Source organism: Anguilla rostrata, chromosome 11, assembly GCF_018555375.3.
Source record: "Anguilla rostrata isolate EN2019 chromosome 11, ASM1855537v3, whole genome shotgun sequence".
NCBI classification, from domain to species: Eukaryota; Metazoa; Chordata; class Actinopteri; order Anguilliformes; family Anguillidae; genus Anguilla; species Anguilla rostrata.
Genome location: NC_057943.1, coordinates 17,113,848 through 17,139,842, shown reverse-complemented (window position 1 = coordinate 17,139,842; position 25,995 = coordinate 17,113,848). Strand labels below are relative to the sequence as shown.

Genomic DNA, 25,995 nt, shown 5'->3' with positions numbered 1-25,995 from the left:
CATTCTGACATTAAGAAGTCTTTGTCAGAGAAGCTCTGAATAGCAGGGCTTGTCTTTGATCACGCAAATGATGGTATTCCACACTACATCAATGTGCGTGCGCACTCACACGCACACACACACACACACACACACACACACACACACAAAATGACAGGAGGCAGGATGAAAAATACATACATTTATGTGATGAAAACATGAGTCTGAGATGCTATAGAGGTAATATATTTAATGATAAAATACACATTCAAAGCTCTATCTAGAGAAGCTAATTCAGCTCAATGTTTTTTCTATATACAGTAATCATTTGAAAAAAGGTTAAGTCACAACAAACATCAATTGACAAATAAGGCAAAGACTCTAAAATCTGTACAGTCTGGTCCATTATTGGTCATATTCAATATTAAAGTTGATCATAGGCACACAAGATTACATTTACAAAGAAATGTTTTTCATATTTCATAGTGTCTTTCTCACATACTGGATATTAAATGCTGTTTATACAGTATACAACAGTAATAAAAAAAACTACCCTTCACCCCGCCAACAACCAAAATGATGTAATCTTCTTGCAAAAGCCCTGAGAGATCTGATCCATTTAATCCTATCATGCTGATCAGCTGAAAGCAGTGCTGTTGTAATGGACCGTAGCAGCCACAGGGGAGTGGTCTCCAGTGCGTGGGGGGAGAAGGAGACAGGGAGGAGGGGGAGATAATAACGCAGCAGAGAGGAGCGGCGGTCCGCCCTGGCCAGGGCCGGCCGGGTCAGCCGGTCTCATCGATGGGCCGTCGGCAGTACGGACAGCAGTTGTGCTGCAGGACCAGGAGCTCGTAGTCCTCGCTGTGAAACATCTGTGGGAATATTACATTACATTTATTTGGCAGACGCTTTTATCCAAAGCGACGCACAGTAAGTGCGTACTGAAGGTCATTGGAACAGCTACAAAGCAGGTCTGATAAGGTACAATACTCATTTTGTAACAGCTATTCATAGCCATGAACACATTAAGTCCAGTTCACACAGTAAACATTACTCTCTGACCTAACCTATGCTAAGTCAAACTAGGAGGCATGACAAGCTACAACATCACGAGTACAATACAAGTACATGTAACATGAAAGTGGCACAGGAGGTACATGAGGCGGTCACAAGGAGAGGAAATGGGAGGTGAGGAAACAGACAGCGCAGAGAAAACAGGACACAGCTCTGGGGGAAGAGGAAACCAGAAACACTTAAAGGAAAAAGGAAGCAACGCAGAATATAAAACAGGTACAGGGGAGGGAAGGGGACCCAGCGCAGAGCTTCAAGGGGAAAGTACCCCAGAAATGTTATGAATAGTTACAGTGACATCAGAATCTCAGCTGGACATTGAAAGGCATGTCCCTGCACTGCTGAACCTAAAGAGCCACTGGAAGAAACCAATGCCCCAGAGCTGTGATGGGAACACTGTGCTTTACGATGTCAACCCAAGGTCCTGACTCACTGCGGTGATTAAAGATCCTATGCCAATCCTCAGAGACAAATGGGTAAAACCTCAGTACCCAGTGTCCTGGCTCAAATCCCAATCTGGTTCTGTCAATCTGGCCATCTACTCATCTCCAAGGGCTGAATAAATCCCTCCCTCTCTACCTCAGTCGGTAATATGGCTGCCATTTATCAGCAAGATGGGCGCTATAACTCATTATTATTCGCTACAATATCAATAACCATGGATATGCATAGAAATGTATTAACTGCCAATTATTCACAAAAAGCATATTTCCAGTTGAGCCAGCTCATGAAGATTCAGATGCTTAACACCAGATTTCACACTAATCACATTTTTGCAATTTCTCATCAAAGACATAGCACAGAGAGGCACAGTGAACCGCAAGGACAACACAGGAAACAGCGTTGATGAGACAGGAAATGCCACAGAGAACCCTGAATACAGCAGATAGAATATCTGCTAACAATCATCCGCTTACAGAAGACAGCAAATTTGATTTATTTTAAATAAAACTAAACAACTATTAATTATCTTCAACGTGTTGAGGGAAAAATCTACTTGCACATAGTCTTGCTGTCTTTCAGGGGCTGTAAAAAAATATATAGCATCAGGCCTTGAGGCAGCAGCTTTGATGCAGAGTTATGAGAGAGAGAGAGTGAGCTAGTCAGCGAGACACAGACAGAGAGACATAGAGAGACAGACAGACAGAGAGGCATAGAGACAGACAGACAGACAGACATAGAGAGACAGACAGACAGACAGAGTGACATAGAGTCAGACAGACAGACAGACAGAGAGGCATAGAGACAGACAGACAGACAGACATAGAGAGACAGACAGACAGACAGAGTGACATAGAGTCAGACAGACAGACAGACAGAGAGGCATAGAGACAGACAGTCAGACAGAGAGACATAGAGACAGACAGACAGACAGAGAGGCATAGAGACAGACAGACAGACAGAGAGACATAGAGAGACAGACAGACAGACAGAGAGACATAGAGACAGACAGACAGACAGAGAGACATAGAGACAGACAGACAGACAGAGAGGCATAGAGACAGACAGTCAGACAGAGAGGCATAGAGACAGACAGACAGAGGCATAGAGACAGACAGACAGACAGAGAGGCATAGAGACAGACAGACAGACAGAGAGACATAGAGACAGACAGACAGACAGAGAGACATAGAAACAGACAGACAGACAGACAGAGAGGCATAGAGACAGACAGACAGACAGACAGAGAGACATAGAGACAGACAGACGGTGCGGTACCCGGAAGCAGGAGGGGCACATGGTGATGCTGACGTCGGGCAGTAGGGAGCGGTAGTACTGCCAGCTGAGGGGTTTGGGCCAGCGCTTGATCAGAACGTCCCGGCGGCTCATGGACCGCAGCACCGCCCTGCTCACCACCACCGGCACAAACTCAGAGCCGCCTTGCTGTGAACACGCAACACACAAAGGACAACGAGCTATCAAAACCTGGCTGTGAACACGCAACACACAAAGGACAACCAGGTATCAAAACCTGGCTGTGAACACGCAACACACAAAGGACAACCAGGTATCAAAACCTGGCTGTGAACACGCAACACACAAAGGACAACCAGGTATCAAAACCTGGCTGTGAACACGCAACACACAAAGGACAACCAGGTATCAAAACCTGGCTGTGAACACGCAACACACAAAGGACAACCAGGTATCAAAACCTGGCTGTGAACACGCAACACACAAAGGACAACCAGGTATCAAAACCTGGCTGTGAACACGCAACACAAAGGACAGTGAGGTATCAATGCAGTCATCTTAGGACAGTCAGTAATAACAAGGGAGATAACTCCTTAAGTTTGTACATAATTACAGTATTCCAGTCTTTGGGAGCAGTTGGGAGAAAATAGCCCTTGGTAACTACAGTTGTGTGCATTTAAAAATGTTTTATATAACTCCAAAAGAGATTGACTTCCTGTCCATCTCACCTCGAAGCTGAGCTTGGCCATGAAGGGGTCCTCTTCTGGATCATCTGCACCGTCATCCAGCTTCAGGGACTGGGATTCTAACAGCAATATGAGATCACTTTCAAAAGGTAGAAGATGAAATGAAACATTTCTAATTTGTATAATTGTCTATATGAAACTTACATAAGGGATAGACAGATGCACATTAAAGCTTGCGCAAGATGAACATAGTTCTGCTTTTTCAGGTCAAACTCTCCTGTGGCTACGCAGAGACAATGGGATGAAAATGTTTGTAATTACTGGTTGATGTTTTCCGTGTAATTTAATATATTGTTCAAAACAAAGCAGAAGACTCATTACTTTGGTAATTACAGGAGAGTGTACAACCCCTTGGTGCTGATATAAAGTGCCGCTCAATTGTAATCAATGTGCCTATATAAAGCAGCATAATTACTTTTCTGAAAAGTGAATTATTTACTGAAAAAATTACAGGGATGCCGATGAGCTCATAATGATAAGGTAGCACAGTGTTTTGTGTTTAGAGGAATCTAAAAACAATCAAATATGTTGTGTCTAAAATGTTGATTTGAGAAGAGCAGTTTTTAAAGAATGATCAAGGCAGTGAGATGGCCTATAGCTGCCATACATCATGCAGCTTTGATAAACCTTATTCAGTACCAATAAAAGCCATTTGGAAACTATTTTCAAACAGATCATTACATACTCATATTTATGAAATATTGTCTCTAAAAAGCCTTTCGCTTTTGCAGAACTTCTGTGCAGTAGGTCTGGATGCTTTGAATATTCAAGATTCAAACACTGACAGTGTAGGAAGTTAACTACGATTTCACTGGCTTTGACTTTTTCCTATTTTATTATTTTATGTTACTTTTTATTCTATCCCATTTTGTTTTATTCCCATTTTATTATTTTACATTTTATTCTATCCCATTTTATTTGTTCATATTGCGTCTATTTTGTGCTATATTGTTTTATTCTATATTTTCCTGTTTTAACTGTTTATTATTATCATTATTTCCTTGATGTGAAGCACTTGGGCTGCTACTGCTGTATGAAAGGTGCTATATAAATAAAGTTTATTATTATTACTATTATTATTATTTTTATTTTTTTACATCAAGAATTCAGCAAAACATTTTTTGTAAAATGTTTATGGATATTAACATTATCACCCATGACATCAATATCAATATGGGGCTTGAAGAGAAATGTTTTGTGGAAAGTCGAGTATTTAAATTATACCAGGGAAACGTATGTGCGATGTACGCCAACAAGACTGTCCTTAAATGGCTGTTTGCTAATGTTCAACCGAATAATTTCTTTGAGTTTAATTTTTTCAGAGAGCACCCCTCGGTGCCCTTGAGGGCAGGCAATCTAATCCCGGGGGCTAAAAGGTTTGTATCATTAGGACTAGTGGAAAGAGCCACAGTAAACCTATTAACTCTGAAGGCTAAGATGACTTAGGGGTGAAAGCTTACCACGCTTAAGTGAATCAGTGCCAGGAGAACCAAAAACACCCTCTCACAGTGGAGAGGGTGAGAGGGCGGGAAGAGGGGAGGCCTGGTGCACAGGAAGTCAGAGACACAGAGCCTCAAAAGAGCCTCTGAGAGCCCCTGAGAGCCATGCTGAGGGACCTGGGATCTGCATTCACCCCCCCCCCCCCCAAACGCCCACACCATCACACTTTCTCTTTCCGCGAGACAGAGAACCCCTCACAACCCCCCCCCCCCACCCCCCAGCACGCATACTTTAGACACAAGACCGCTCTCTGCCCTGCCGACCACAGTGCATGAGGTCAAAGCATGAGTGGGTGTTGTTGCATTCTGAACACTGTGTCACGAGGCTGGTTTAACATCCACAGGAAGCTAGCTGGGCCCGACCCCTCCTCTACAGGCCTCAGTGACTATTCACAGAGCCCTGTTTTCTGAGGCACTCCGGGCACTTGAACTCTGGCTGGGCGCGAGGGCATTGGTGCTGTGAGAGCTGACTGTTTCGTTACTGCGCTGCGGGGCTTGAATGGCGGCCTCAGGTCTCAGAACCGATACCTCCAGAGCTCATCTCCTGCCACCTGGCTCCTTTCCTGTCCACAGGCGGGACCTCCAAGTCAATGAGCGACACCGCCTCCTCGTCACTGATGCCCTCCTCCAGATAGAACTCCACCAGGGGAAGGACCTCTGCAGAAACAAACGCACAATCAGTACCCCGTGCTCCACAAAGCACTCACTGTACCGTGCGCAGGACAATGCAGATGCCTCTTCTTAGCCTTGCAACACCACTGAAAAGCAAGTACTGTGGTTCCCGCACCTCTGAACGATAAGCCGCTCCACAGCAGCACAGAAGCACGCTTGAGAGGGCAGAAAACAGGCTTCGGCCTGGCCTCCCGCCAGCACTGCTTCACGACCACTTCACCGTCCTCAGTGCGCGAGCACTTGGTATGATTTATTAATACCCTGAGTAGCTGTTCATCACCTAGCAGAAGCCCGTATTCCCCTGGCGAAGGCTGACGGGTGTGCATATATTTATGGAATTACACAACTGTATAAGAGCCCTGCTCTCACGAACCATCCCTGCCTGAGGCCACCATCACTGTGGAAGCTCATAGGTGGTGCAGAGAGGGTTTACAGAGGAACTTCAATTCGTGTGTGATATCCTCCGCCTATAGATTCTCAGGGGATGTTAATCCAGTCCCCTGGCTGTGACAAATTCCTCCTAGAATTCATAAAATGGACTCCTCCCCGTAATCACAGTCTTCCCAACCCACGGTCTGTCTCCTCCCTCCCCCTCTGAACCATGGCTTGACTCCTCCCATACCCGCCGTTCGGGCTCCGCTCATTATAACTGACTGCTCTCGTCCCAGAGCTCATCTCCCCACAGACCCGCCTCTTTCAGTCATTTTCACTTCTGTCTGCTCCCAGCTGCTAGAGTAACATCTGCTCACGGATAACTTCTGTCCTCAAAGAGCCCTTCAATAAGACTACCCCACGATTTAACACACATTCTGTACAGCCTGAAATGCTATATATTCATGTTAACTGGAGGGGGGGGGTGAAGGTTTTTGACACAAACAATGCCAAGTCACTCATATTCTAAGACCATATTGTCTAGATCTATTTGCAAATGTTTTTTTTTTCCATTTAGAAGTCTTCATTATTGTCAGGGCTATGATTTACGCATCCACAAAATACGGTCTTCATTCGTGCAATTATCTAATGCAATTAAATCTCACCTAAATGGCTACCTGCCAAACAAATAATTGCAAACTACAATTGTAATCAAGAGTGAGTGTGTGCAGAGCCGTAAGGGGCATCTTTCCCTGGCTCTACCTACCATAGGAGGAGGCTGAGAAGATGAAGGGCTGCCTGCAGTTGATGCACACATTGCTTGTTCACAGTTGTTGTGGCAGCGTAACACTTGGCAAGGTCCTGTTGGCAAAAACCCAGCACACGCATAACACATGACACGCAACAGACGGCCGATTGCACGCAACCACCACCACCACACACGCACACACCACACACGACACACGCACCAGCACACACACACACACAGTAACACAGCGGTAAACATAACAGACCAGTTACACTTCCAAACACACATACAGGCTAACATGGAGGGGATTTGCAAGCTTATCTGCACATGCTCAGACACAGAAACAGAGTGTTTAATCACAGTGACACAGTGACAGTGAAAGGTGCCATTTCATTAATTCAGAACACCCTGTGCTAATTTTTCATCTTTCATATTCACAGGTATGACGGGAAAGATACAAGCCTAATAACACAGGATTCATGAAACTGGAACTCAAATCTTCCATCCAGTGCATTTATAGTTAGTTAAGTCAGTGAAGAACGTGAAGTGGCTCTCGTCCAAGTGCATGCTGGGTGGCGGACGGGGGTGTGGGCCCACCTCGCTGTCGTGGAAGGGCTTGGAGCGCACGGTCAGGCTGCCCAGCTCGATGGACTCCTGGAAGCAGGCAGGGATGCGCAGGCCCTGCAGCTTCTCGTAGGCGTGGCGCGCCAGCTTGAACGCGCCCAGGGCCTTGCTCTGCTTGGCCAGGGCGTACAGCGTGTTTCTGGAGCCCGGTCAAGGAGGGCACCGCTCAACCAAAGCCAATGGCACGGACTTTACGTAACTGTACAGTTATCCCATTTCCTTCCCCTGTAAAGGACCACAACCGCGTGCACGCGCGTACCGTGACCGGGAACTGAGGACTGTGAGCCCCTTTCCACACAGGCTTTTCTCATGAAGAGACCCTTCTGAAAATAACGTGAGGTCAATCGCTAGCAGCTGCTATGTTAAATGCCATTACTGCATTAGCTAAAAAAGCAATCTCAATTCATCCAGCCCAATCCTTGTTGTGATTGTAAATACCATCACTTGTCCCTTTATGCTTATGTTATGTTTATAGTTACAACAATTATAGAATGTTAATTAAAATCATCAACAGAAGGCCTAGGAAGGAAATAAATGAAGAGATCAAAGTTTGAGAGACTCCCGGTTTAAAGGGCCAGCTGATGTGCTTTGTTTCTGAAGGCCTTGGCTTCCTCTCCTTGTTATTGCCGGTTTCAGGACAGCATTCCTGAGAGAAGTAATCAAGGCTTTGTTTTGGTTGCCGAAGATGTGCCTCTTCCTGGCATCTTCCTCTCCATCTCCTTGCCCTGTTTGAGCCAGCAGCCTTACACCACATCTTTCCCCAGAGGGATTATCAATCCATCCACCAAAATTTTATTTTCACAGCAGATTTCACAAGGAAACTATCCCACCACGTTTCACAGTACAGCCCAGTCCAACCCTTTAAAAGCGAGCCAGAGGCGACAGTCGCAAGGAAAATCTTGGGAGGAACCAGACTCAGTACGGGGAGCCATCCTCTTCTAGCCAGCTCGAAACAGGTATCGCCATTATTCAGCCTGGACTGTACGGGTCAAGCATGAAGACTAACAGTACCATGTAGGCACCAGTTTATCTAAAATAACAGGCTGGAATAATAGTGACTAATGAGGAATTTGGACTAATGAGTACACATGCGTAATTAAACTAATTATTGTAATTGATTCAATAATTAAAACAATTCATGTAGCTATGTATTTGTATGACCTGTTGTTGCTTTGGTGACAATATCAATTGCAGTGCACCAAGTACATATAAACCAGTAGTTTCCTTGGTAACATAGAGTGTCTGAACAGGGAGTTTTCCAATCACAGAAGGATACACTTTGGAGATGCCTAGTGGCACATCTTTGGTGAGGTTGTGCAGGAGGAACCTGGAGATGTTGAAGAGGGTTTCTGGAAGATGAGAACTGAAAGGTTCATCCTGAAAAAAATACAGAAACACTCATGTGGTAGCAGGAGCACATTTTGAACACTTTTGAACATGGGTGGGGTCCATTTTCCACCAGCACATCACAACCTAAAAATTAACTTTGAGCACCAAGACATACACACAGCTGTGTGCACAGGACAAAACGTGTGTGATCATACACTGGAGTGGAAACGAACGCACATGTAAGTTATATACTTCCTGTTCTGGAATCAATCACAGGAATTCCTGTTTGGGGCTGTGACAAGAGCACTGTAAAACAAAAATAGAGGAGGGAGGCAGACAGGCTCCAGGAGCAGAGTGTGCCAGGCAGGAAGGCAGAGGGCAGGCTAAGGGTTCCTGGTAGCAGCCCTGGAGGTAGTGGAGGACTTGACCATGTAATTGGATACAGTGGCAAGCATGGTAAAGATTTCACTCTAACACTAAACTGAGTGCCAAACGCCTCAGTCTAACACCGGATGGAGAGGTAACCATGAACAATCCTAACCGTATAATGCTGAATAGAATAATGGTTAATGTGGTAAACGTGCACCACAGAGTACTGGTTGGATTGGTCAGCATGGTAAAAACCTCACCGTGTAACGCTGAACAGAATGGTAAACGTGGTAAAGCTCAGCCAAGTGCTGGAAGCTGTGAAACTTCTTCAGCATCTCTTCTTTCTTCATCTCATCTTCTGCGACACAAAAAATACAAACAGCACAATCAAAGGAGTAAACATGGTCACCATATTCTGCCTTTCCAAACAATCAGGAGTAAAGGGAAAAATCTGGAAAACAGAACACAGCAACAAACACACAGCAACAAACCCAAACAAAGAAGGTTTTTTGACAAGCATTCACATAAACACTCATCATTCATAAGCATTCACATAAACACAGCGTTAGCATCATTCGTTGGATGCTGGAGCCAGGGGCGCTACCTCGGGCGATGTCCAGACACTGCATGGACAGCATCCAGTAGTAGTAAGCCGCGTCATTGAACCTGCTCTCCACCACTGCATTGTGGGTCAGCTGCTCCAGCACCTTGACTGCCTCACCCTGCCGGCCTGCTTTGTGGAATGCTGGGGGAAGGAGATGCATAATTGGGTGCCATGGCATGGTACCACATTGTGAGTAATTACAATGTTATAAATTCATTGCACTTCATCATGCTGAGGCCAGCTCCGGTGTCTGGAAGCTGTGGGGCCGGGTCGGGGTTTCGTTCCAGCCGGCCTCCCTGATACCAAGTCTGCCATCCATTCATCAGCCAAAACACCACAGGAATGTTAAAACATCCATTACAAATCAAGCAACGCTGCTGCCCAGCTTTTTTACAACCTCCATAAAGCATGTACAGCTCTGGTTCTCCACGTCATATATATGTGTCAAAGACAATTCGTCATTTAATTATGTATATATACATACACGTGTGTTTGTGTGTGTGTGTGCGTGCGTGTGTATAAGAAATCTTACTTTTTACTTTTAACACAGTCATTCACGCAGGTTTACCATAGTCCTTTAGTAGGTACTAAAAGAGCCCATTTCAGAAATGCTAATGCTATTTGCAGGGGGGGAAACCTAACCCTTTTGTGTTCGAAGCAGTACGAATGCCCAAATTAACAACAGGCCTGATAAATAACCCTGCCAGTGACCTGTCTTGACTGCGTTTGCTTTAGGTCAGGATATATTAGCGGCAAATATTTGTTCGTGCAGGGAGGAGGATAAAGTGGAGGCAGCTGCAGCTTATTAAAGCGAGCCCACAGTAACGATGATAAATTTCTGCTGCAGACTGATCCCCATAATTCGGAGGTGTAATTATTGCACGCTGCGCGCTCTGAGGAATTACTGTCACTGCGGGCAGGTGAGGGAGGGCAGGGGGCGGAAGGCAGATGTGAAGTCAATTATAATCAGAAAGCAAAGAAAACGAAAAGTGCTGCTATGGATCAGAATCACAATCAGTAATATTTAGTCTGCTACAGTAAGGAAGGACGGGAACCCAAACATACGTGTTCTAATCCTAATTACAGCGGCTGTAATTGAAACAATCATACAGGACAGCCCTGCAGTGGGAGACTGTGCTGATCAGAGCACGGTGAGCATGTGTATGTGGGCTGTAGCTGGCCAGGCAGTGGGGAGCTGATGGCTTCAACAGGAAACTCACCTTTCTGTGCTTCCTCAAAGCGGTCGTTCTCAGCCAGCCACTGGGCATAGGGCACGTAGACGTCATCCCTGAACTGAGGGTGCTTCTCCACCAACTCGAAGGCCTGCATGGAGCGGGGGCACAGCAGGGTCACTCTGGGGTCTGTCCCTGTTGGACCATCTCAAACTCCCAGTCCTGCACAGGCTACACCACTCTCAGGGATGGCAAAATGTCATTTTATTACTCAGACAACTGGGAAAGGTGGGAGTACAGTTATACATGTGGGGCTGTGTACGGAAATAGATTATTACACGCACTAGTCCTTCAGTCACACATGACTCATCCTGCCTGTCCAGCGTCTCTACAGCTAGATTTTTAAAAGATATTCATCCTTTTAATACTTTAATACACACCAAAACATGATTATTTTCCTCCACTGTCCTGGCAATATTAAAGTGCTGCTCTCAGTTCAAGTCAGAATCGGAAAGACAGCAAGAACCTATTGACCAGCTTTGATTGCAATATAAACACTCAGTAAACAATGGATTCCTAACGAATGGGGAAACTGAAAATCAAGTGGTGTCAGTTTCAGATAAATTAAATAGTCTCATTTTATATATTTCACGTTTCACATGAGCAAAAATTAAGATGCTTTCAGTAATGTCACATTTGTTCAGAACTCAATTAAGCACTTGGAATGTGTTTAGAAAAAGTAGCATTTCTTCATCTCCTGTTGTACTCAGTTACGCAGATGGTGAGACTGATTGAGAGCAGCCCTAGTAATAGCGTTCTTGTGTGTTATTGATATTGATGATGCTCATATTAACTAACCACAAGCCATGTTTCAAGGAAATAATCACAACTGACTTCTCTACAGCCAGTCTGATTATGGTGCTTTGGTGTTTATGGAATTAATGATCTGCTTCTGATTTATGAAATCAGGACACAAATGAGCAGTGTAAATAAAGATTCAACCACTTCCTGTGTTGGAACAGAAGTGTAATTCACAGTAAGGATTCCTTTGGGTGAACTACCGCTGTACAGGTGGCCAATAGCACCATTGCCAGGTATGTTCTGCAGGTAAGCAGATCATGGGGTGCGACTCTATATGAAAACAACACAGGGTATGCAGTGCAGATGAGGATTCCATGGTGTCTAGTGCAGGTGAGACAGATGTGAGTGTATACTGAAACTCCTCTGGGTATGCCCTTCAGGGGAGGAACTGGGACAGGTGTGAGTGGGAACTCCTCGGGGTGTGTTCTACAGCTGGGTAGATCAGCAGGTCTAGTAGATGGCAGATGGCAGACAGGAGATGCTGACCTCATCCCAGTGGCAGGCATCCACATGCAGAAGGACCAGGGCTCGCAGGTCGCCCATCTTAGAGTAGGTTTCCGCTGCGTAGCCGTGATGCTTCAGCTTCTTGAAGTAGGAGGCGCACTTGGCCAGCGGCTCCCGCTCCGCCTTGTCCAGTTTCCGCGCGATGTCAATCAACCTGCAGGGACACGAAGGTCCTCAGGGGGGCAGTGTGGGGGCACAACAATTACCAATGCTACAATTCAGCCATGGGGCAAAAATCTCGTGAAGTAATAAGCAGCCTGTAACGTATAGAAGTGTTGAATACTGCCTATGGAAAATACTGTAGACTCATGGCTGGCACACATCTGCAAAGTAGATCCATGATCACTTTAAAAAAGCAGCAGGGGAGGAGCCTGTAAAGAGGGCCAAGATACCTTTCATGTAAACAGCAGTCACGTTAAAATCAGCTGCCAGTTTTTACTGAAGGCCTGCAGATCTCTTCATTATTACAGGCCCATATCATATAGTTTTTACCTCTTGCTGATAGATGCATGTTTCCAGCTTTCATATTTTACTGGACAACTGTTTCAGGACAGGGCAAAGCTATACCTGTAAGTTAAGGCATTTTCTCAATTCTACCTTAGGCCCCAGAACTAAGATTAACCACAACCACAAGGACACCAGTCAGTTTAAAATCTGGTGTATGTAAGTAATAAGAATCACTGTAAGTGTACCACTCCAAAAACAAATGTGAAAATTTTTTACCAGGTGTTACACCTTGTGTATAAATATTTGTTACACCAACAAATATTTTAGTAATGTACACTCCTAATTAAAAATCAAGTATTAATTTCATTACATTCACATTTAACATTATTTAATATTACAAATTAATATTTAACATTGCTTGCTGGTACATATACAACACCTGAAGTGTGAAACTGCAAATATGTCTAGGTAAGCCAGCTTGCACATTAAAGATGTGAATTAGGGAATGTGTGTCTTTCACATAGTATAATGGCAGAATTATTTGGTACTATGCAGCATTGAGATATATACCATATGTATAACAGTCATTATAAAGCTACTAGGCAGTCTAACTGCAAAAATCACTGATGAAATCACTGAGGATCAGCATACACATTACTGCACCATACCACACAGGGGCCATGATGCTTTTAAGTTCTTCATTTTCAATCTAATTATTTACTTTCTACATAAAAACATTATTCATACCTACTGACCATGTCACATAAAACTCCTTTAAAAGAATCCAACCTACCTACTCAGTTTCCTGGATTAATAGGAAACACATGTCCTTCTAATTGCCTGCATCCTCTCCCCAGCACAGCAATTGTTTTAAGAATCTAGACTCAGGTCTCAGTTTAAACAGTAGAACTTATTTACAATTCATTATAATAATCTCAAAAATGTTTATCAGACGTCTATTGAGGACATTGTAGCTTTACAAATTTTCATACTAAAACAGAAAAAATGAGAATTAACTCTTCTTTTTTCTTGATCTGTCCCTTTAAAATTAAACTGCATACAAGGCATATATGCCCAAGGAGTTAAAGTGCAGAATTGGGAAACTGGCCTATGTCACTGTGCCGTCCTAAGGATGTAAACAGCACTCATTCCTGGCTAAGGAGGCACTGTTAGGTGACATCAGACGTGTGAGAGAACACATTCACTGACAGACTAATAGTAGTAGAAACCAAACAACGCTGTAAACACTGCAGAGATAACATCCCAACGAGCGGCAGCGCCAAGTCAAACACAGCGCTGCTGTGTGGGAGACTGCGCGTTTTCACTGCCGCGCTGCCATTCGGCCGAGATTGAAAGATCCCAACACGACAGATCCCAACAATGAGGAGCGGCGAGTCAGGAAGCCGGTCTGCACAGAGGCCTGATAGGGAGTCTTATCCCGACCCGCACATCCCGCCCGGGTACCGGCCCTCTTTCCCATGACTCAAACATGGCCTCGGACCAACAGCTCCATGTGGGAAACGGGGGGGACACGCAGGCAGCGGAGAACGCTGCTCCTGCCAGCTGCTGCTCCTGGGACTCAGAGAGAACTTTAGAGATGGAGCAATTCAGATTACAGCACTCACTGCACGGTGAGGACACAATGAGGGCCTCAATTAGTGTCATCATGTTCACATCCTCCCCCCCCCCCTTTGGCATAAACCCAATATGTGATGAGCCCTGCTGCTGTACAGGAAGAATGGAGTGCAAGTGCGTGTGTGTGCGTGTGGTTAGTGGGTGTGGCGTGATCCGCAAACACGTGTGTGTTTGTGTGCTGTGCTGGTGCAGTGCTTGTGTTGTGCACATGGTGCGTGCGCGTGTGTGTGAGTGTATGTCTGTGTGTGTGTGTGTGTATCTGTGTGCTGTGCATTGTGTGTGCGTGTGCATGTGTTGCGTGACGTGTGTGTGCATGCGTGTGTGTGCCTGTGTGTGAGCGCTTGTGTGGGGAGGGGGGCTGGAGAGACGGTGAAGGAGAGCGAGAGATGGGGGGGGGTCACCCACATGTCCACCCAGCCGTGGTCCCCGATGATGTCGATGGCCTTCAGGTGCTCCCCAGCTGTCAGGTACATTTCGGCCGCGGCTCGCGGCTCGTTGATGTTCTTGGCCCAGTCGGCCTGCTTGCTCATCAGCATCTTGGTGTCCTTGGGGTCTGCAGAGCCCAGAAACTCCTGCGCACACACACACGCACACGCACGCACACACACACACCACACACGCACACACATGACCACCACACACACGCACGCACACACACACACACACACACCAACACGCAACACCCACGCACACACACACCACACACGCACACCACACACACACCACACACGCACACACACACACACACACACACACACAACGCAACGCACACACACGCACACACGCACACACACACACCACACACACGCACACGCGCATGCACACATACACGCACACGCGCACACGCACACCACACACACACACACACACACACACGCACGCACACCACACACACGCGTGTGTGGGTCAGTGTCACAGGAGGGGCGAGGCCACGCAGCGAAGTGCAAACAGGCTCCGGCCTCCCTTCCAGCGCACACAAAACACAGGCCGTCTAACCAGATGGCTGCTCAGCCACAGAAAATATACAGTGGCAAGTACAAACACACACACAGAAAGACAGCAAAGAATCCATCCTGTGTCATCACTTCTACCACCATGAAGGCCCAGCGTATCAAAGACTGGTCATTCAATAGACAGTCTCAACCGCAATACGGCTCAACTTCAGATGACCCTTACTCAACGTGTTCTTACGTTAAACAAGAAAAAAAAATTTCTCCTTCTAGCAATGCTAAAAGAAAAAAATTACTTCCCCCATTTAATTCGGAGATTAAATTACATACAGTTTTGAAAGCACTCTGCATGAAAGGATGCGAACACAGATAAGATAAAGAGACGGCACCAGATAAGCAATACTCAAGAGGTGCAGCAGAGGCTGTAGTGGTTGTCCCCGACGCAAGACAACATGGCGGCTGGAGGGCTGCGACTGGGCACAGTGCTCACCCTGCACACGCAGGTGTGAGTGGCTGGTGTACTCAAACACACGCAGGTCTGTGTGGTTGGCATACTCAAACACACGCAGGTCTGTGTGGTTGGCATACTCAAACACACGCAGGTCTGTGTGGTTGGCATACTCAAACACACGCAGGTCTGTGTGGTTGGCATACTCAAACACACGCAGGTCTGTGTGGTGGGAATACTCAAACACACGCAGGTCTGTGTGGTTGGCATACTCAAACACACGCAGGTCTGTGTGGTTGGCATACTCAAACACACGCAGGTCTGTGTGATGCACAGCGCCTTACCTTGGCATACTCAAACATGCGCAGGTCTGTGTACATGCTGAGGGCACGGGGTTCGTTGCCAGTTTTCTTGTAGAGCTTGGCAGCCTCATGGAATTTCCCCTGGTTGGCAAACACGTCTGCCAGGAACAGCTCATTGTTACTCTCACCCCGCTTCTTCCTCTCCTGTAAATTCACGCCAGACACAAACACACACACAAAAACACACACACACAAACGCACGCGTACACAAACGCACGCGCACACACGAACACACACGAACACAAAAAAACACACACACGCAAACGCAAACACAAACACATACACACAGTCATGTAGCACTGTTTCAGTTGTTGGTTCATTCTTCAATCTCTAATCTTCAAAGAACTTCAGAATCAAAGATTGTACAATTATGTTTTTCCACTGAAAGCTGTTCTGCCAGAGGCTAAAGTATCTTATCACACAACTAGTGATTGAAACCATGATTGCACGCATGCTTTAAAAGTGTTTTTTTCCCCTCCTGATTGGGTATGTGACCCTGAGACACTATGCTTTCATTTCAAAACTGAGGAGACTTGCAGGTCCACAGGGAGGAGCTTCATCAGTTCTCACAGGGAAGTGTTCCTCAATCACCATCAATTCAGCGTTCCTTCACTTAGTACACTGTGACTGCCATTAGAAGGTAAATCCCAAATTAAGGGTGTTGAGTCTGTTGATTGTTTTGTCCCATCTGGCTAAAATACACACAACTGGCCTCCACACACTAGGGCTTGGCAGTCATTTGACTCTCCCAAACTGATTAGATGATCCTGATTTTCCCTGAGTTCCCAGTGATTTCATTGGGCCCCTCCCCACCCTGGTCTCCACACCCGTTGGAAAAAGACCTCTAAACAGCTTTGAGGAAGGACAATGCCTGGGAATCTCCCCCACTGTTTTGGAAGTAAAGCTAGAAATCACTTCAACCAGGGGAATCATGCTTTCTGAGGTCATGTGAACATCTGTAACTCAAAACGGGAAAAGTTCCACTCAATTCCCACTCAAAGCGAGGCCGCTGTCCCACCGGCAGACATACAAATCATCACTATATTAATAAATGCTGTCAAAGGCCGAGTCCCTCCGATACCTTAGTTCTGTGCAGGTCAAGAGAAAAGTAAAACCTTCCTCATGGAAAGCAAACTGAAATCAAAGAGACCCCTTACCTCAATGCTGTTTATGAGTTCCAGATAGCGCAAATCCCGAACGCGGATGAACGCCTGGGGGAAATGAAAATGGAAATATGATGGTGAAGTCCACAGAAGTAGATCCCATTTCACTCAGTTACATTCCCCTCTTACTACTCCTCTGATTATTTAAGGTCATTTTGATTCAAGGTGAAACCATGGAGTCCCTTGGCATGTTTCCCTCTGAGGAAACAAGCAAGCAAATCTATGCACATGCCAGTCAAGTGATTGAGTGAGCATGCCTGTGTGAGAAATAACTACAAAAAAACAGTTTTGCCATCTACTGGTGACAAATGGTAATGCTAAGATTTGGCAAATAGACAGCTGACACAGAAGTGTTACCAACAACACCTAAAACTCTGTAATTAACAATGCTGCTCTGAATGCACAAGGATAGTATAAGTCCTTATCACTTCAGGAGGGTGGTACTTTGTGCTTTCACGCATTGCCTCCCAATGCACACACGGTGTAAGTGAAGCCATAAGAAGCCCTATGAGAGGGAAAAACCCCCCGTGCGAGAGACAGCCGAACCTTTTTGGCCGTGTCGAAATCCAGCCCCTCCAGCGCCTCTGTGGCCAGGTCCCTCCAGTCACTGTCTGTTACTCCCAGGCAGGCAATCTGATAGGCCTCTCTGAACATCTTCCTCTCCAGGTACTGGTACATGGGAGCCGACTGGGGAGGAGGGCGACCAGAGACTTCAGCTTCCGGGTTGACAGATTCAGACTGATTCATTTCTCATCGCTATCTGCCTAATATAGCAATGATGATTCTCATATTTGAAGGGATTGGTTTCAAATGCAAAGGACGCAGTCACGCAGATGGGTATACATGTCATTTGTAACAACTTATCAACTACAAGCAGATTTATTGAAATCTTACATTAGAGGAGGAACATCTGTGTAATCGCATCAGTGATAATATAACGAGGCTGTAAGTGAGGCTTACGATACGCAGTTTGGCATGTGAAGCATCAGAGGGCGCTCTGCACGTGCTGGGCAGAAGCAGCGCTTCACTACGCTAGCAGGCCTGTACCTGGGGCACCTCCACAGCAGACATAGAGTACACGTGCAGGCAGAAGATCTTGGAGCCGTTGTAGCCCACCACGAAGCCCTGCAGCTTCTGCTGGTGCACGGGGAAGTTGCTGGCCTTGATGTTGAGGTAACCGCTGCCGGAGAAGCACAGCATGTCCTCACACTGGGTGTTCCAGGCCACACTGTTGGCATTGGGCTCCTGTGAGGGAAGAGAACAGGGAGGGACTGGAAACCCGCAGCCCAGAGAGGGGACCACGACTGGCCTAGCCAAGGCAGGGCCACCGCTCCACTAAACAGAGTGAGGAGCACATCACTCTTCCATCTACCCGGCCCGGGGACCGCAGAAGGGCATTAGCAGGCGTGAGGTTTGGAACACTCTGCACTGCTCGTGTCAGTCGTGGTGAGAGACAGGCAGCAGGTGCAGTACGACCCGCGCACGCCGGCTCTCTCTCTCTCTGACCTGAAAGAGCAGCTCCTTGGTGCGGATGTCATACACCAGGCAGGTGTTGTGCTCGTCCACCACGGCCAGCTTGCTCCGGGAAGCGCTCATGTCCAGGCAGCGCACGGAGGTGGACTGCTTCAGCAAGGTGATGGCAAAGGGGTTGTCCACAAAGATCTTCAGAATCTGCAGAACAGGAACATATGAATATGGCGTCATTACTCATTTCACGATTCTCAATATCTAAATGCATTCTGCAGCTGTGCTCGGGTGTCCACTGCAAACGTCCCTCCAAATGAGAAATAAAATATACTGCAATGGTCCTCTGGGAGATGACATAATGGTATCATACATACACGGGAAGGCTACAGAGCCGTTCTCAGAGACTTACAGCACCGTTCTTCAGGCCGACCAGAAGCCCTTCCCTGCCGGGTGGGCCGCCGATCACCTTGATGTAGCGGATCAGAGACTCCATCAGCCACTCCTTCTCCTTCACGCTGGTGAAGGACAGACACTGCAGCCTCTTCTCCTGCAACACAGCCACACAGCCCATCAGAGCCGCAGCACGGACGGGCCCAGCGCAGGCCTGGAGAACACCAATCAGCCGCGGGGTGAAGAGAGGCACTGAGAGCACGCTGAAATTGCAGGTCTGAGGGTGACAGTCACAACCAGCTTTCTCCAAGCGGCCGGATTCTGAATATACTCAAAGCCACAAGATGGGTCCTGAAGTGTCATAACAAACCCAGGCACTAGATGTGTGCGGTAAGGGTTTTTAATTTCAAATAAAGTCCCAGTTCCCAACTGAACAAAGAGGGAATATTCCAACAGCCCTTTCCTATCATGTGTCTCTCTAATCCTTAAAACAAAAAGCCATTTGTGGGAAATGGTGCATTCATATTTGGGGTCATGTCTTCCTGGGCCCATTTATGCTGTCAAAAGAACCAAAACCAAAAGCCACAAGACAGACTTGCCTATAAAACACTATGAAATTTACAGTGGTGTCATAGATACTTTTCACTGCGTCCGCAGAGACTCTTAAGGCTAGAAGAGGAGAGGAGTGAACAATGCACAAATTTGACAGCCGAGCAACAACAGGAACACCAAACTCTCATAGGAGTTTATGCAAAATTGAGCACATTGTCTGAAACATTTTTTACGCTCAATTTTCCCAACCCCCGTTTGGAATGTGTAGTCATGTTTTTTGGCTCATTCCATCACTCTCCAACAGTCTCCATGAATTTTGGAGGTTAGCCAGCCACAGCTCCCTTTCACAGCACAGACCTTCAACCTTTCCCTGGCTCAGACTCTTACCTGGCACAGAATGATGTGCTGCGAGCAGACTACCAGCAGGTTGCACTCAAACCTCCTGCAGATCTTCTCCTTCACGCGGTAGTGCATGTCAGAGGAGTCATCCGAATAGAGCTCGTATATCAGGATCTTCTCTGGCAGCTGTATTGCAAGGCGGTTCCTGTAGATGGCGATCTTCTTCACCAGCTCTCTGCACTTAATCCTCACTGCAGACAGACATGATAGGAATGGTCAGCGCTGACACTTTCTGCACATCCTTGCATACAGAACACCAAAGGAGCCAGTGCTGACTGTGGCCAGAATTTCTGTGAGACTACGAAAAATTCACAACCAGCACAGGGGAGGGAAAGTTTCAAGGGACAGGACTGAAACATATTCAAGGCTTCTCTGATTAAATGGTTGCCTACAGTCTGAGAAAGAAGTAGTGGTCAACTGAATACAACAGTCATGTGAAATGTGCCATCGGTCTTCTTAAACTTAAGTGGAAAACAAAGGCATTGAAAAATGTTACATTATACGGAGATGCATACTGAAGAGATATAGTATTTTACTTTCTTGAATTCAGAGCTGGCAGCATTTTATTCTTCAAAAATAAAATTTGTTAATGTTAATATAATATTCTGGAATTTTGAGTATGGGCCAAGGGGTTTCAGCTCTCTAGCTTTGAAACACCCTTGACTGCAGTATGGAGCTAGATGGACAGGATAGGAAACAACTAAGAGGTTAGAACAGAGAGTAAGCGTGGAACAAGGTTATACCCTTCTGCTCAGTGATGAGGTGCTGCACGATGACATCAGTCATGCTGTCTCTGTAAGCGTAGCGGTCCTTGTAGAGCCCGTGTACAGTGCTGAAGATGAGCTGGTAGAAGGCAATAGTCCCATCCTGGCAACCCAACACCTGGAGCAGACATCGCACGACGACATTTTGAGAAGCTGTCAACGTTTTCACACAGCTTCATTTGCACAAGTTTAAAATTAGAAAACAAAAATAGCACTCTGTCATTATTTTATTAACACACTATTTGGCAACATGGTCTGACAACTCTGGGATTAAAAAGATACAGAGCATCACTCTTGGTGAGACACTTCAGTTTCACATTATGATATTCCAAAGCAGTTGTGTTCACACAGACGAATCGCAGTTAGAACAGGAATTTCTCAAAATAGAACAGAAAGCACAGAATCTATGGGAGAAAGTCAGACTGCTGTTTCTACTCATTTCACATGGGGGGTGGGCAGTCATTCTGGGTACCCACCACATAGTTGGAGTCAGGTTTGACCCTGCAGGTCCACACCCAGGAATTCTGCTCTCCAACGGTACCCAAGCGAACCCCGTCTTTGGTGTACAGAGAGGCTTGCTTGTCAGAGCCACCCATAATGATGTACTCCCCCTTGGAGAAGTAGCTGACGCAGCAGGGATCATAATTCAGAGCCCGGTCCTTCCCAATCTGAGATCAGGGAGAACGAGTTCAGCACAGCATCACTATGGAAACCATTTCCGTTTGTAGGCTATGCACTGGCGGATCACAACTTTCAATCCAACTTTGCAGTCCCTTGAGTGCTTTAGAAAAAAACGAATGCTCTAAATGGACTCCGTTGTGCTTGCCCTTTGAGTCCCTTTGAGCTTCTCATGTAAGGTCTCTGCTGTACATCTGTTTCTGCTCACAGTGAAACATTGCACACAGGCATTCCAACTGGATTTTTCCCTAAACAAACAATTTTAAATCTCTATTTAAAGTACATTAACTCACAACAGCATAATCATTGGGCAAAAAATAAAAGGATATTTCAAGAATACATTCGTTATTTGGCATTGTGTTGTCAAACACAGACTTGTACGCAAGCAGCCCGCTTTCCAAAATAATTTAGTGGTTGATCTGCACTGGGATGACTGCACAGAACAGACATTTTATTTAAAGAATTGTAAACTCTCAGGAAATGGCACTGGCATGAAAACTGCAACATGATGAACAAAGTAAATACATTACAGTTATTTTATTACATAATTTGTAAAAACAAATGCCCATGTACAAAGCCAACAGTTTCACATTAGACTATATTGTACTGTATATAGTGCTGGATATCTGGTGAAGTATTATAGGTAAAGTACAGAATCTTACACCTGAACACAGCTGTGGTTATGAGGGAGTGAGGTTTCATAAACTCAAAAGCAGCTGGAGTCATTAAGTGCCATCACTGTGACCTGAGTTTCTTCATAGAGAGCTGTATTGGTTCATCTAGTCAGTGAATGAGCACCTGCTAAGTGTCACCGATCACAAAGTTTCAGAATGCCACACTCTTAAATCACTATGACAACACAGTCTCTGTCCCCTAAGCATTGTGAAAGTCTGCTGCCTGTTTAGGTAAAGCTCTTTCCCACAGTTACACAGCAAAAACAGGTCTGACTGTCCGTCCACATAATTACCTGCTTGCCACTGAGCTGATAAAAAGACAGACGTTGACCCCAGTCTGCAACAGCCAAGATGTCATTGTGTTCGTCCCTGTTTAGAACCAAAAACAAATCAGATCTTTCCCCATCCACTGCATCTGAGACTGACCACTTGAATAGCTGGAGCACAGCAGCACAGCCACCTCAGATTAGTCAGAAATGGCTCTATCTATACTACTACACTGCAGGACTGAGTATGAAGAGAGTGATGAGAGTATTAACATTCACTACAATTCAAATAGAAATCTTACGGAAAACTCAGCAACTCAGCAAAGGGTACAAATGGCCATTATGTTAAAATATTCTTCTCTGATACAATTAAATTATCAATACAACATTGTATATATCTGGAGCATTACCATAATCTAATTAAACATATCCAGAACTAGCTGTATGCTGAAAGCGTGAGTTTCAAACAATATAAGAAAATCTACTGTACTTTTGTGATCAAATACATGGTTCTAACTGAAACCATCACTAAATTTTAAGTGTTTCTAATATTATAATATGACTTTGATCACTCCCTGGCCACAGAGTGGAACATTGTTTAGTATTTTATTATTAAAGTTCAATATTTTTATATTAACTAAATGGAAATCATGGACATAAAACTTGCTTTTGGTATTTAGTCAATAATTTTGCTAGCCAGTGTTTAAGCATCATGGTAACAAGTATGAGTCATGTTGTACAGGCATTACAATCAAAGACTACCACAACACTAAAGTTATGATATCAGGGGAAGAACTGGGTGAGAAGAAAGCACTTAAATTGCCAAAAATGCCATATTCCAATAGCCAACTAGCTAGGCAATCTGCTTCACTTTATTGACATTTCTTTACAATAATCCTCTGGGTAATTCATAACATTAGTTATGAGAAAATTAGCTTTCTTTTTGGTGCTGCTATGGGAAGATAATGTGCTATCTGGAGGAGCTGCACCCTCTAACAGACTGTATTCTTCCACAGCCTTTATCCTCAGCATGCTCAACAGGCCAGCATCGACTTTCTCCAAACCCTGCACTTACTGTTCTGAGAGAGCACCCCTTACTGACCTACTCATTACCTAAAGCCCCATTAGTTTGCTGATTATGTAAAGATAACTTTGTTACTGAATTAAATTCTACTTTCTATAATTCAAATTCTACATGCTGGATGTTTTTTAAAATTGGCATTCCAATTAAATTCATGAATTGAACAATTCACCCCAAACCTAATGAGAACGGCTGAAGAGGAGAAGTTGCTATGTTGCCCACCCAGGCTCACCATTTCCCCATCTAGGTGTACTGAAGAGATAAAATATTTTGAAGGGTGCTTTTCGACGTACTTTGAAGGGTTCCAGGCAATGGACCAGATCGGAGAGGCGGAGCCTCCAGAGCGCTCAATCTTCACCTTCTCCTCCCCATTTTTGTTGCGGATGCTCACCACCCCATTCATCATCCCCAAGGCCAGATACTGCCCATCATTGGTCCACCTGCAATTACATGACCCCTGTGCTAAGTGGTATGTAACAGAGCAAGAGCCCAAATCCACAGCATACAGCATAAGTGTAATACGCTCCATAATCAACCAATAACAATAATCACCACAATAGCAATAATACATTTAGTAATAAAGCTATAATAATAGATTTCCAACAGAAATATTAGAGTTAAAAAAACTCAAAATCAGAATGTTAAACATAAAGATGTGGCTGTAAACATATACACAAACGTACCCGCAGCATGTGATCTTGCTGCTGACTTTGTGCTTGGAAACAGACTTCTGCTCTGGGGACCAAAGGCCTGAAAATGAGTCAATACAGTACAATCAGACATCTTCACTGCGGTAGTTAAATTGAAGGTTGCTTAATAAACACAGTGGGTATGGTGCGGTCTTTCTGTCTCTTTCATGGAAACATGATTGGAGGAGTGAAAAGGAAGAACTGGCACAGAGGGTGACGGTGGTAATGTGATTCGATTAACAAACCTCAGCCACTTACCAAAATCACCAGATGAGCATGATGCCAGTTGGTGTGTGACCGGGTTATAAGCAACACACTGAATTGAGTCATTGTGCCTGGATCAGAAACATAGAGCAGTGAGTAAACATAGTGCCATCACAAATGTCAAAATATTTGGGGGACAAATTGACAGACAGAAAAGTTGGATCTGATATTTACTATAATTCACCATTTGACTGTGGTGTGATGTAACACAAAGTCTTCCGTGCATAATGTGTAGTATAATATGTGATGATCCAAAAAGACACACTCACGTGTATTTCAAAATGCCTTCAAGTTTGGAAGTCCAAATGATGATGCTTTTGTCCGCTGATCCTGAAGCAAATCTTTTCCCTTGAGAAATGCACAACAGCCATGTTAAATAAAAGACTTAATTTTTGGGACCATGAAGGATCTAGGAGCAGTACTGTGAACTCACCATCTTTGGCATAAGCCACACAGTAAACTGTGTCTTTGTGTCCTTTTAGGGGTTGTATAAGTGTTCCATCTGACGTGTCATATACCTAAAACAAGACTATGTTAAAGTGTGTTCCCATCATCCAACAGAAAATGAATGCATTCGGTTTCCACATGCTGAGACGTAACATATCACATTGTGCTGAAAATGTCAGAAACACTAATTTGTACGCCAAAACTAACACAAAAATCCGGAAAGTATAAGGAATTTTTGCTGTGATAGCACGTACCAGCACTCGGTTTCCTGCAGCTACTATGAGTTGAGTTCCGTCTGGCTTGAAAGCGAGGTCATAAATGCTGGGAGAGAGAGAGAGTACTGTGACTGATTATTTTGTTCACAGACTGTTTATACAGTATACTGTCCAAATTAAGTCACTGCGGGAGTAAAAATGAATAAATACATTTTTTAAACAAGCAAACCAACTATTTTGGAAGTTGTGACTCAGTTTGTTCTTTCTCTTATTATGTCAAATGATTTAATAGAAGATCAAACGACACATAGCATGCAAAAGATCAAGAGTAAAATTATGTAAATAATGATGGCTATTTTCATTTGAGTATATAGCTTAAATATTCACGGTTCTCTACTTACATAACTAACGTCAGCAAGCTAACTTAGCAAATATTATGTTAGCACAACCAATGCAATTTTAAGTAACGTTAATACTGTAAGATGGAATGCACTATTTAATTCTATCTTCCAATTTGGACCGCTAACTAGCATTAGCTAACATTAGCTAGCATGTGTTAAAAAAAGAATCACAGTTTACATAGTAACCACGGTTGCTACCCTTTGCCAATAGCAAGCTTCCCTGTAGCAACAGGCCAGAAAACGCACTACAACATATACGAAAGAAAACTAATAAGTTTCCTACCATTGCTCTACTTTGTCGCGGTCATGTACTTTATCTATCCATGTGGGCACCGCTCTCATAGTGGCTTTTTCTCGTTAAAACAGTATAATCCTCTCTGTTGTGCATGCACAGCCCCTAGCCATTTATTAATAACGTTACTTCAGACGTCAGCCAATGCTGGCTTCTGAGTATGCGC

At 44.9% G+C, this 25,995-nt stretch overlaps 1 protein-coding gene across 1 annotated transcript; it reads right to left on the bottom strand.

Moving 5' to 3' along the window:
* Positions 1-214: 214 nt before the first annotated feature.
* Positions 215-25,995, bottom strand: LOC135234121 (intraflagellar transport protein 122 homolog). The gene is given in 30 exon segments (XM_064298358.1): positions 215-851; positions 2,770-2,934; positions 3,474-3,550; positions 5,519-5,647; positions 6,801-6,856; positions 6,858-6,895; positions 7,380-7,545; positions 8,683-8,783; positions 9,365-9,462; positions 9,709-9,849; positions 10,929-11,031; positions 12,228-12,399; positions 14,733-14,899; positions 16,070-16,231; positions 17,245-17,298; positions 17,797-17,937; positions 18,298-18,495; positions 18,757-18,921; positions 19,127-19,264; positions 20,047-20,249; positions 20,802-20,940; positions 21,299-21,490; positions 22,468-22,543; positions 23,815-23,961; positions 24,205-24,271; positions 24,469-24,545; positions 24,744-24,822; positions 24,908-24,992; positions 25,176-25,242; positions 25,821-25,995. Coding segments are annotated over 30 exon segments (3,549 nt in total). The 5' UTR covers positions 25,880-25,995; the 3' UTR covers positions 215-764.